Source organism: Condylura cristata, unplaced genomic scaffold (genome assembly GCF_000260355.1).
Source record: "Condylura cristata isolate star-nosed mole 26May11 unplaced genomic scaffold, ConCri1.0 scaffold00022, whole genome shotgun sequence".
NCBI classification, from domain to species: domain Eukaryota; kingdom Metazoa; phylum Chordata; class Mammalia; order Eulipotyphla; family Talpidae; genus Condylura; species Condylura cristata.
The window spans coordinates 20,765,491-20,778,201 of record NW_004567123.1 but is presented as its reverse complement, the minus strand read 5'-3'; the positions used below and the strand labels follow the sequence as shown (position 1 = coordinate 20,778,201).

General features: G+C 37.4%; 1 protein-coding gene across 2 annotated transcripts in view; it reads left to right on the top strand.

Annotated features, from left to right (window-relative positions):
- The window catches only part of TPX2 (TPX2, microtubule-associated), a 29,347-nt gene that overhangs the window by 6,145 nt on the left and 10,491 nt on the right, over positions 1-12,711 (top strand). For both annotated transcript variants that reach the window (XM_012728194.1, XM_004687308.2), the window contains exons 4-10: positions 4,241-4,369; positions 5,250-5,372; positions 6,428-6,549; positions 7,788-7,939; positions 8,936-9,107; positions 10,442-10,583; positions 11,220-11,436. In XM_012728194.1, the coding sequence (XP_012583648.1) occupies positions 4,241-4,369; positions 5,250-5,372; positions 6,428-6,549; positions 7,788-7,939; positions 8,936-9,107; positions 10,442-10,583; positions 11,220-11,436 (1,057 nt within the window). The remainder of the gene's footprint in view (positions 1-4,240; positions 4,370-5,249; positions 5,373-6,427; positions 6,550-7,787; positions 7,940-8,935; positions 9,108-10,441; positions 10,584-11,219; positions 11,437-12,711) is intronic.

The window sequence follows — 12,711 nt, the reverse complement described above, 5'->3', positions numbered from 1 at the left end:
CTCATGCGGAAGTGGCTTCAGATTCTCAGTGCTGCGCTTTAACCCGCTGCGCCACCAGGGAGGGCCTCCTTTTTTTTTTTTAATACAAAAAGACCCTGTTGGAGAGCTGTTACTCTTAATATTAGTTATCTTAATATTTTGATTAGTGATTAGCACTAATCAAAACTGTCTATTCAACTTAAATTTTTTTTTTAAACGTTCACCATCTAGTAATTAGCATTTACTCATAGAGTTTAAATTTTGGGGCCATTTATTCTTTATAATTTTTTGTCACTTAGGCTATAATCAAGTGGCAGAATATAATGTTGTTGCTTAGAAGTAATGAAATTACCTTTCGTGAAGCCTCATGCTGGCAAAGGGACCTCTTTAAGGATGGTATCATGTAGGGCTACCTTAATCTGTTCTGGTAAAGAAGCCCAGTTTAATAAAAAGTTCCATGAAATCTCAGTAAGCTAAATAATGACAGAAAGTCATCTGCTCCCATAGTCAAGAAGATCTGAATAGCTTTTGTTTTCTGAATAGCTTTTGTTTTGTTTTAAGGCAGATAACTCTACCAACTTGAAAACCACATTTTACTGAAAATAATCATTTATCTCAGTCTTAATATTAGGAAGGGCAAATTAGATATTATATGACAGTGCTTTGTAAATGATACCGCATTTTGAAAACACATGAGGAAAAGTATTATTGCTACTTATCTCATATTTATCATAGTTCAGAGATGCCTAATTTAGAAAGGAAGAGCAGATGAATAGGAAAGTGTATATAATTGTACCAGTTCCCTACTATTTTATTTCTTTTTAGAGGTTTATTTATTTATGCATATAAGAACTGGGGTACAGGTCAGAGGTTCGGGGGGTGAGAGGATTCCCCAGAGACAGAGTAAGGAGCAGAACAGGCAGATTAACTGAAATGAACTGCTGAGGGCAAGTAGTGGGCAGGCAGGAGAGGTCTGCTGCAACATGTGGGTCCTCTCTGGCTGGGGATGGAACTAGTGCTGTAGTGGCTGCAGGTAGCTTCCTAGTGCTGCCCTTTGACCCCTTCTACCACCAGGGAGGCCCCAAGTTCCCTACTATTTTATTTTCACATGGTTTTGATGGATAGACCAACAGGTAACCCAGACTCCTTTGACACAATAATTTCTCCATGGAGGTATTGCTTTATCATAAATAGGTGTTTTAATTTTTGGAATCTAGTCCCCTAGCATATCTTTGTAAAGCCACCCAAAATTTTTCTGGACTTACATGTATCATTATAGTTGAATTTAAGGAATGACCAAATGGTCATGTCTTCATGTGCTTTACCTTCTTTTTTACTAAGTTTTATTCTCAGTACATTTAAAAAATTAACAAATATATACCTCGATAGCACCACAATTAGAATGAGTAAAACATCCCCATCATCTCAGGAGGTTTCCTCATATGATCCTTTTTTAGTTAATCCTTACTATCTACTTTCTCATTCTCCCAGCTTCCACCCAGAGACAACTATTCTGACTTCTATCAGCATACATTAGTTTTGCCTGCTATGAATAGTTTTTGTAGATGTGTGTTTCTCTTGAGTAAATACCTAGGAGTGGAATTACAGGGCCATACTGTTAAGTATATGTTTATAAGAAAAAGCCAGGAATGTTTTCCAAAGTCACTACCTTCTTACTTGCCTGCTGATTGTATAGTATGAGAGTCTATGTTGTTTCATATCTTAGCCAACACTTGGCACTGCCTATCTTTTTTTAAAAAAAAAAAATTTATTTTTGCTTTTTAATAACAGTTTATTTTTACATCATTTTGTACATTTTATCCCCCATCTCAATTGTAATCCCCGCGGGTTTCCCATCACCAAGTCAAGTCACCTGTGTGCCATCACCATAATCCCGTGCATTTCCCTCCCTTTCCTCCCCCCCCCGTTTTTGATCCTATTCCCCACTCCACCCCCGCAAAATGTCTCTGGCATATGGTTGTTCATTATTTTGTTATTTTCTCGCCTGGTCCATTATACTCCTGCTATGAGTGAAACCATCTGGTATTTTTCTTTCTTTTTCTGGCTTCTCTCACTAAGCATGATCTTTTCCAGCTGCATCCAAGTTGCTGCAAAAAACATGTGTTTTTCTTTTTTGGTTGCTGAGTAATATTCCATTGTATATATGTACCACATCTTTTTAATCTAGTCATCTACTTTTGGGCATTTGGGCTGCTTCCATGTTTTTCCAATTGTAAATAAAGCAGCAATAAACATGGGGGTGCAGGTATCTTTTTGAATCAGTGTTTTTGTGTCTTTTGGGTAGATATGTAGGAGTGGGATTGCTGGGTCGTAGGGAAGCTCCATGTTCAGCAGTTTGAGGAACCTCCAGTTTTCCATAGTGGTTGTACTAGTTTGCATTCCCACCAGCAGGCACTGCCTATCTTTTAAATGATGATTATGTTGCTATCTTTGATTTTTATTTTTCTAATAAATAATGATGTTTATCACATTTTTATGTGATTATGGTCCATTGCTGTACTTCCGTACATAGCCACTACTTTTTAGTCTGGTTTCTTGGCATATTCCCATTTAAAGTTTGAGAGAATATATTGTGATTGGCTAGTTTCCAATAAAACTGCTTTACGCAATAAAACTCCTTGGGTTTTACATATGAGAGCACCAGTTATCCTGAGGAAACTTGTGCTTTTCTTCCAGTAGAGAAAAGAGAGATTTGAATGAGCACTTTTTGAAAGAGGATAACCACGTGAGCAATAACTACATGAAAAATTGCTCAGTTTGCTGGTATCACAGAAGAGCAAATTAAAACCCCATTGAAATTCTACATACAACCAGTATGGTTAAAATTAAGCTTGCTGAGGGCCCTCCCTGGTGGCGCAGCGGGTTAAAGCACAGCACTGAAAATCTAAAAAGCCGCTTCTGCATGAGTTCAATTCCCGCCTGCCCCAGAGGCGACCACATGGTGTGGCAGACCTCTCCTGACCCGCCCGCTGCTCCCTTCAGCAGTGTACTTCGTCAATCTGCCTGTTCTGTTCCCTGCTCTGTCTCTGGTGAAGCCTCTCACCGCCTCTGAGCCTCTGGCCTGTACCCCAGTTCTGTATGCACAAATAAATAAATCTTTAAAAAAAAAAATTAAACTTGCTGATAATATCAAATTCATTAGGATATAGAACAATACAGACTCATAAACTTGCCATTGTTAAACTTGCCATTTTTGAAAACAGGACCAGTGACCTACCAGCGTCAAAGTTTAACATACATGTGCACGTGTGTACCAAGAAACATGAAAATCGATAGGAAATAGACAAATGGTGGTACATTTCTGCAATGAATGCTACATAACATTGAAAGTCAGTGTGAATTAGAGCTTTGAGATTAATGTGGTTGAATTTCACTAACAGAATGATGAATGAAATGAACTAGGCACCCCTACCCCCACACATACACCAGAATAAAACAATTTGTGGTAGTCTGGCTATATTTTAGTGTTTTTTTCATTTGTGTGTGTGTGTGTGTGTGTATCTGTTCTTTCCAAAGAACATACCATGCTTATGGAATGTATGTTTATAGGTAAAGTGATAGGAAGTATTGAGTACAGTGAAGGCCAATTGGTAGCTGATGCCAGTGTCCTATTTCTTCACCAAGGTGGTGATTTCATTAGTCTTCACTTTGTGGTCATTTAACTGAGTTTTTGTTTTGTGCACCTTTTGGTCTGTGTTATATTCTAACAAAAAAGGGATATAGCTGAAAGAAAAAGGTGAAAATAAATAGCTTTGTCAATTTCCAGGAGACCTCTAATTTCAAGTCTGTAGCAAACTACTATGAGGCAGGGTCAGTCACCTCATCTTTTTTGACTTTTACCTACAAAAGTGGGGAGTTGTACTAGATGATAGACAGTGTCTTTAAAAAAATCACCTTTATCGAGGTTTAATTTATAAACATGAATGCAGTTAAGTATCAATATCTTATGATTAAATTTTAAAAACTACCAGTTAGATATATAGAGATTAAAGTTTTAGGTTGAAAATACTACCACTAGACTTGTTATAGCCCTTTGTAGTTTGATATACTTTTTTTTTTAAAACATTTTTCGAAGTATAGGCTTACTAGGAAATGGAGAAGGAAAAAAAGAGTAGACACAGGTCGGCAGTCTCTGGACGAGAAGCTGCCAGTCTGCTGCACTTTCAGAGGAACATTTGTCGTTTGTTTATCTGTAGTAGACATTTGTTATGGATAACTTTTGTCAATTCTTCTACCATAGAAGATCTGTTAGACTGTCTGCTCAGAAGGATTTGGAACAGGATGGGAAACACCATGTAAAAATGAATGCTAAGAGATGTGCTACTCCTGTGGTCATTCATGAAATTCCACCCTCCAAAAAGATGAAAGTGTAAGTAGTTGAAGCTGCTCATTTGGCATAGGTTTTGCATCTGTCTTGTTTTATCATGTGTACAGAATACATGGTACTTGTTTGTATTTTTATCAGTTCAGAATTATTTTGCTTTAACTATTGCCTGTTCAGCTGGAGTGGTTTAGAGAATGGTGATTTACTGCATGGAAGTCTGAAAGTAGTCTGCTGTGGCCCTGGTTCAGTTGACTGAACAATGCCAGGACAGTGTCTCGGTGATCTTTAGCGTTTTACCCCACACCTGTTACTTAAGATGGCTGCTCTGTGTTTTTTAGTTTCTTCCTTGTGCTTGTTGTGTCCTTGTTATATCTGGATACCTTGGGACCTCACCCTGTTCAAGAGATAAAGAAGGAGCGCCCGGCAAAGGAAGGGGGCAGCACACATATCAGCAAAATGAAGTGTTTTCTAGAATCACTTAACTTATATCTGAGTCACCCAAACTATTATTTGGACCCTTCCTTAGTTGGAATAGAGACTCTTAAAGCAAGTACAATACTTTTGTCTTCATACGTTGTTGTCCCAAACAAAATTGGGACTTCATTAGTAAGAAAGAAAATAAAATAGATATTGGTAAAGCAACCAACTGCCTGCCATTTGTTCATTTGATAATATGCAGTTGGAATCCCTTTCACCTTCCTGAACCATTCATTACCTGACAAATCTTACTTTGACTTCTCAAAATTTACTTGTAGCCATTGGCATATATGATCTGATAATGTACTGGAAGACTCTTGTGGTTGAAGCGTGTTTGCTGTCCTAGAGAATGAGAAAGCGTAAGCTGTGTTTGCTGGAATAGGGACTAGGGTGTCCAGGGTATACTTTAGAAAATTAAGAGGCTATTTTTTTGTCTTTTTGACTCAAGTTCTAACAATAAAAAGAAGCCAGAGGAAGAAGGTCATACTCATCAAGATAATTCTGAAAAGAATGAATCCTCCCCAGAGAAAACCAAAGGTAGACACACTATGACGTGTGCACCACCTGTAAGGTATTCATCTTCCCTGACTTTAAACTTTAGTCAATAGAGTAAAGTCACAAGTGGGTACGTCTGCAGTCTGTTTGGTGCACATGAGGTTTGGGGAACTCCTAAGGCTATAAGTCATGGTGAAGTAAATTGTTTATGTTCTGTGGGTACTCAGGTCTTAAACACTGAGGAAAATAATATTCTTTAAATTGCGACTCGTTTTATGGCTGTTGATACTTAATGGTGAACTTATAGTGCTCTCAGCTTTGAATGAATATTTTTATATCCTTGTTGTCTCCTGTACATTAGCTTTTTTTCAGTTTTAAAATTTTCTCATATTTAATCAATATGGTATTGATGGAATCATATTATTTTAATTTTTGTTTGGTGATAAGATTGTGTTACTGTTATTTAACAGAAACATCTTTACCATACTTCTTGGATGAATAGTTTGTTTCTTTTTCAGTTTTTCTATTTAGCATTTTAGTGATACTCTTATCACTAAGAGGGGCCGATCTCCATCAAACTGATGTATAGGCATAAATACCCTGTGAGGATGAGTGATTATATTCCTTGCTTTACAGAAGATAGAAGTGAGACTCATATATAGTTCTCTTAAGATCTTATAGGCAGAAAGAAAATGAATTTCCAGGGTGGGATTTGAACTCCTAAGTTGATCTTTATTACAGTATGTATTTTTTGTATAACTTTTTGCCATATTTGTTACAAATAGATTTTGCATTCTATTAATATTTTAATTATAGTTTTTCTGTGACATAGACATAGAAGCTAATTACTAAATAGTCAAATTTGTTAATTTTTTTGTATTATCTGCTTTAGTTTTGCCACTTCTGTGAACCTTGAAAAACATTTTGGTAAAATTGTACATCTTGATTTTTTTTTTTTAGTAGTGTTTCTGATTAAATTAATATTAAATCATTAGATGGAGCTTTTCGGTTTTAATGGTTATTTTATTCCAGGTTAAAAACATAATCTGTATAATGACCTTAGATTATCTTGAATCATTGAATCTATTTTTTCTTATTGTTTCTTATCTCCTTTATGAATGTGTCCTTCAGGCAGAAGGTTCTAAAGAGCACTGAGGAGCAAGAGTTGGAAAAGAGAATGAAAATGCAGCAGGAGGTGGTAGAGATGCGGAAAAAGAATGAAGAATTCAAGAAATTTGCTCTGGCAGGAGCAGGTTAGCATAGCTCTGGTTGAGTCTGATTTATGAGGAGTCTTCTTGTTATTCTGGTAGAGTTTTTTGAAGTCACTGAAGCTAAAAAAAAAAAAAGGTTTTTTTTAGTCAGTAATTGTTATAAAAAGATGTGCTTACTTTGAAGGCTAGCATGGGTTTCATTTGTATTCCAATGATCACTCTCTAGAACATTTTACAACACATTGACCCTTTCTTAGAGCATGCCATTCCTCTCCATCTGTGACTGTAGAAGTCACACTCAGCTGCTTTTGAGATCATTTTCTGTGAGGATGTCTCATGTCTTCAAGTAGAATTAATTCCTCTTTCCTTTTTTGTTTCTTTGTATTCGAGAAGAAAGGAACTAGGATTGAGACAGTAGAACAATTGGGTAGGCCAGTTTTTACATTTTGTTTCCCCTTTTTATGCTGGGCAAAGGTAACTCATGCTGTAGCTCTGGAGGGACCCATCTGAAGGGTCCTGCTTTGTTCTCGCCTAGATCATTACTGGTAAAGTCAAAGTTATAAAGCCCTGTTTACTGCGTTGGACAAGGCACTCATGGAGCTGATAGATGTTCCTTCGTAGAGATGCATGGTTAAGTGTGCTTTTAAAATCATTTCATAGCTTTTCTTATGAAAACTATTCCAACTATGTTTTATCTCCAGAACTATGATTTTGCTGGGAGATTTTGCTATGATTCTTCTTCCCTTTGCAGTTTGCATCTGACAAAGGCTTCAAGCCTAATAATATTCAGTGAATAAGGCACATACATTAGTGTCCGGAGGATTGTTTCAAGTTTTAGATTGGATGTAGGTAGAATAAAGGTAGCTCCACAATAGTAGAAATAGCAGTAGTGGAATAAGGGGAATTTATTGGTACTTTCTATTTTTTTTTTAAAGATGTATTTATTTATGCATACAAGAACTGGGGTGCAGGGGTGTGAGAGGATTTGTCAGAGACAGAGTAGGGAGCAGAAAAGGCAGATCTACTGAAATACATTGCTGAGAGGAGCGGCGGGCCAGACAGGAGAGGTCTGCCACGCCTGTGGATCACCTCTGGGAGTGGGGATCAAACTAGCACAGAAACGCTTGTGGACAGCTTCGCAGTGCTGTGTTTTAACCCACTGTGCCACCAGGGAGGGCCCCTAGCTTCATAGTTCTGAGATTTAACCTTCTGTCCCACCAGGGAGGCCCTTCTTTCTATTCTTAGTTTAACCTTTGTGTTTTACTCTGCTCCTCACTCAGGGCAATCCATGAAGAAACCAGTGATCCAGGTAACCAAATCAGTTGATTTCCACTTCCGCACAGATGAACGTATCAAACAACATCCTAAGAACCAGGAGGAGTATAAGGAAGTAAATTTTACATCTGAACTGCGAAAGCATCCATCATCCCCTGTAAGTTGATGGACTCAGTGAATACTCCTGTTACTAATTCAGTGAGGTTTTCAGATCTAGCATTTGTGGTTACTGCTTATTACAATAGTATAATTAAGAGAAACACACTTTTGTGTTAAGATAGATTTAAATCCTCAGTTTGCCTCTTTTAACTGTGTTCTTTGATAAATCACTATTGCTGGGAACCAAATTGTTTTGAAAATTGAAGTAAGAATCCACATGAAGCATATAAAATCATAAAATCATGTGTAGCAAATTGTAGGTATAGGCTTAGTAACAGTCTGTGCTGTCACCAAATCCACAAGAAAATCTTGTGCCTACAAAGTTGTGTACAAAATATCAGAAGTTATATGGGAGAAGTGGGGTTGGGGCTGACCACACAAACCCTGTGCAGTGTGTACCAGAGTGCTAACAAAAACAGTGACAAGTCTAAATAAAAATTTTAATACTGAGAATCTCTGTTTACATTTGCAATCATCATTTGTTGAGTTTAGTTCTTTACAGCCTTAAACCCTAGGCTGTGCATCTTTTTTTGAGATTTAGATCCTTGAAGAGTTTTGTTTTATTAAAGTTAATGTTGCAGGGAGCAACATCAGTCAGTTTTGTGGCTATCTGGAGAGATTATGATTCAAGCAGCTGCATGATTCCACCCAGACCCAGAAGCCCAATTAAAAAAACATACTGGGATAGGAGATGGGATGTCTTTGTAGCTTTAGCTGTAGCTTGTTCTAACACACTTGCTCTTCATTATTTTGAAACATTTCATGCTTGTAGAAAATCACCTCTTGTCTATTCTAGAACCATTTGAGTGCTAGATCTTTTCTTTTTTTTAAAAGGATGGAAACAGATTCAGTTGTAACCCTGTTCAAGAACTGACAAACTTAATATTGACTTAAAATAGACCCTTTTCCTTTTGATCCTCTTTACTGAATATATGACACAATAGATCTAAACTCTTTTGTAACTTTATTTGGGGAATGACTATTTTCTTTACAGGCCCGAGTGACAAGAGGCTGCACCATTATTAAGCCTTTCAACCTGTCTCAAGGAAAGAAAAGAACATTCGAAGAAGCAACTTCTCAATATGTGCCCCTTGCACAGCAAGTTGAAGCTTTCCACAAGCGAACCCCTAACAGATACCATCTGAGGAGCAAGAAGGATGATGTTGGTAAGTGTTTTTTTTTTTACCAATATTGTGGCTGATTGGAGTGTCTCTTAGAATTTCCACTTCTTACATCTTAGCTTTTTGTTGAAATCCTACCTTTGAAATTGTAGTAAGGCATATGCCCAAATGTAGAAAATAACTGTATAGTTGAAGATTTCTGTCAACCACCCAATTGCCTGTCCACTTATACCCATCAACTATCTTGTCCCTTCTGATCAATAATTGACCAAGGAGAAGCAATTACACAATAAAGGTGTCTTTGCCATGTGTCAGATTGTCATTATGCAGTTACTTTCCTGTAAAAATATGAAGATTCAGTATTGTGTGCTTTTTGTTCAGTGATTGAATAGACTTTTTTGTATCACAAACTAGGAGCTGTTTTGGGCATGGGGGAGTATAGAAGTAAACACAATGGGCTTGTTGCTACTCAATATAACTGCTAATTTATTGAGAGAAATAGATCATTACAAATTACGGTAAGTACTATGAATGTGAAGGGAGTTGTAAGGAGTGGAAGATGGAGAAATTCATGCTGACATCCAAGTCTTTTATCCATTCTGAGTTAGTTTTTTGCATGGTGTGAGACAGTGTTCTAGTTTTTATTCTTTTGTATATGGCTGTCCAGTGTTGCCAATACAATTTGAGGTATTGGAGGCTCTTTTTCCATTGTGTACGCTTGGTTCCTTTGTTGTTGTGAATTAACTGACCGTATAAATGTGAGTCTTTTCTGGTCCCTGAATTCCATCCCATTGTTTTATATTTATAATATTTTTATTCCAATACCATAATGCTTTGAATACAATATCTCTGTAGATTAGTTTGAAGTCTGGGAGTGAGATACCTCTGTTCTTTATTGTCAACATCACTTTGACTAATAGAGATCTTTTGTGGTTTTATGTAAGTTTCAATAATGTTTACTCTATTTTAGTTTCAGTAATGTTTACTCTTATTTGTTTTTTAAAGAATGCCAATTGAATTTTCATAGGGATTGCTTGAATCTTTATGTTGCTTTGGGTAAGGTAGAAGAAAGTTCGCATTTAAAGCTGTAATAAACAAAACTCTTGTCAATATAGTTAGTATTGTAACAGAAAGACACAAATGGATTTTAAGTTCAGAAGCTGATAGTTTATCCAAAGTGTATCTTCTTCATACCCTCAGTAACGAGTAATAGGAGCAAGGAACTGAAGACTTGTCAGGTTGACTGATAGTTGAACTGAGCTGAGAGTGGAAGACCAGCCACTTCACAGTTTGGCATCTTTGGGCTACTTATCTAAGTCAGCACCTGTAGGTAAGTGGATGTAAGGAGTAAGGCGAATGTCTGTGATCTACATTTGCAGAACTGTTACCTTCCAAACCCACTGTGGCCAAGATCTCCAGAGACCCGAAGACCCCCACGCTGCAAACCAAACATCGTGCAAGGCCTGTGACCTGTAAAAGTGCAGCAGATCAGGAGGCCGAAGAGCTGGAAAAACTGCAACAGTAAGTCCTGGCGACAGTATTTGAGGCAGAGCTACAGGAACCTGCCTACTTGACAGTTTTATGAGAGACAGTAAATATTTTTCTTGTGGGGACTGAGGGCATTTGAGTTATAGACTCTGTGGGTTGTATCCTTATGATTAAAGGGCTGAAAGTAGGAAATAATGGAGATGTCCTGGAGTGTAAATTGGTAAAAAACTAATACAGAGGTTGGGGTGAGAGAGCTTACAATTCCACTTAATGAGGGTTCTCAGAAGTTAGTTAGGTCATGTCCACCCGTTTATGTCTACCCAGGGGATTGTTAATGTGATTAGTGGTGGAGAAGACTGACCTTAATGTGGTTAGTATTGGAATTTGTTTCCTGTATTGTTCTTCCATATCCTTTTGTTCTTTTAAGAAGTGGGAAGTTTATCTGTGAAAAGAAGACCCCATTCTTAAATGGCGAGAATGTTAGGACTCATTTATTCTTTGCTCTAGAGGTAAAAATATTAGCTATGGAGAGAGTTCAAATTATGCTGTGGAAGTTTCACAATGGGTAATTTTAATCATTATTACTTTTCTGTTTTTTTACTTCATTGTTTGTGTAGTTCTCATTAAAATTGTGTGTGTGTGATTGCCATTTAAACTCTCACCTTGCAGATACAAATTCAAAGCACGGGAACTTGATCCCAGAATTCTTGAAAGTGGGCCCATCTTGCCTAAAAAGCCACCTGTGAAGCCACCCACTCAGCCTATTGGCTTTGATTTGGAAATTGAAAAAAGAATCCAAGAGCGAGAGTCAAAGAAGAAATCAGAGGATGAACATTTTGAATTTCATTCTAGACCTTGCCCTACTAAAATCTTAGAAGATGTTGTGGTAAGAATGTCTGAGGCACTGCAAGCTGGCAGAAGTGTCCTGCTCATGACCAAATAGTCACAGTCACAAATATTTTGAGTGTGTGGTCAAGGCATCACATTAGGAGCTATGAGCGCTACAGAGACTATCAGGGCGAATTTTGCTGTCAGTCAACTTAAGGGCCAGTGAAGGAGATAAAGAATATGCGCGTGAAACATAAGATGTTTTCAGAAAGATGGCAGTTAAAAGTATTGTAGGAATTCAAAGGAGATAATGCCTTCTCCCAGAGAGAAAGTTCAGGAATGCTTTACAGAAGAGGGACTACTTGACCTACACTGAGACAGTGTACAGTAGTTATTACTGTTATCATCGTAATGGATATGATTGGCCTAATAGCTAACTCTCATTCTGTGCCAGGCTCTGCTTTTAGCCATTTTTTGTATATTAGCTCACAATTTTGACTACAATCACTGAGGTGGATTACTTGCATTTACCAGTTTTAGACAAGGCAAGTGAGGTTAAGTAGCATTCCTAAAGTTCTCAGCTAATAAATGGTAAAGCAAGGATAAAAATTCAGGCACTCTGATTCCAAGAGTTTGTGTTCTGAATACTTCATTCTGTTGTATCTCCATTATATGGCCTCCAGAATTTGGACTTACAGAAAAGCAAATGAAATAGACTAGTAGTGTAGTTGGACTGTAAAATTAAGGCTACCAAAGTGGGTGACTGGTAGGTAGGACAGGGAGGAGGGGGACCAATGGACGATGGTGGAGGAGTTTGGGTGCTTTGAAGGTGGGTGTGGGGTAATATATGTATCTAAAGAGGCATAAAGCTGTGCTTCACTGTACACTAAACCATGCAAAGTGCATAAATCAACAGAACCTCTGTAAAAAATAATACAATAAAAAAAGATTTTAAAGGGAACTTTTAAATTACTATGTACGTGGAAAAACAGTACCTTTTGCCACGAGTAATGACAGTAATAGCTAATACACAAAACTTATTTATGTGATTGTTTAAAAAAGAATGTATAACAGTTAACATCCTCTCCCATATATCACTAATCATGTCTGAAATTGATTTCTGGAAGCACTTACTTAGGAAATTGGTTTGATAGTTTATTGTGCTTGGAAATACTCGCATGAGCTGGTAACTGGGGAAGTGTGACTGGAGTTTATTAAGCATTAAGTGAGATCTTGGGTAGCAATGTGGCAGGTTATGCATTGTTGAGAATTCTGATTAAACACTCAGCAGAGCACTAGGTATGTACGTAAGGTATGATGGAATCAATGAGAT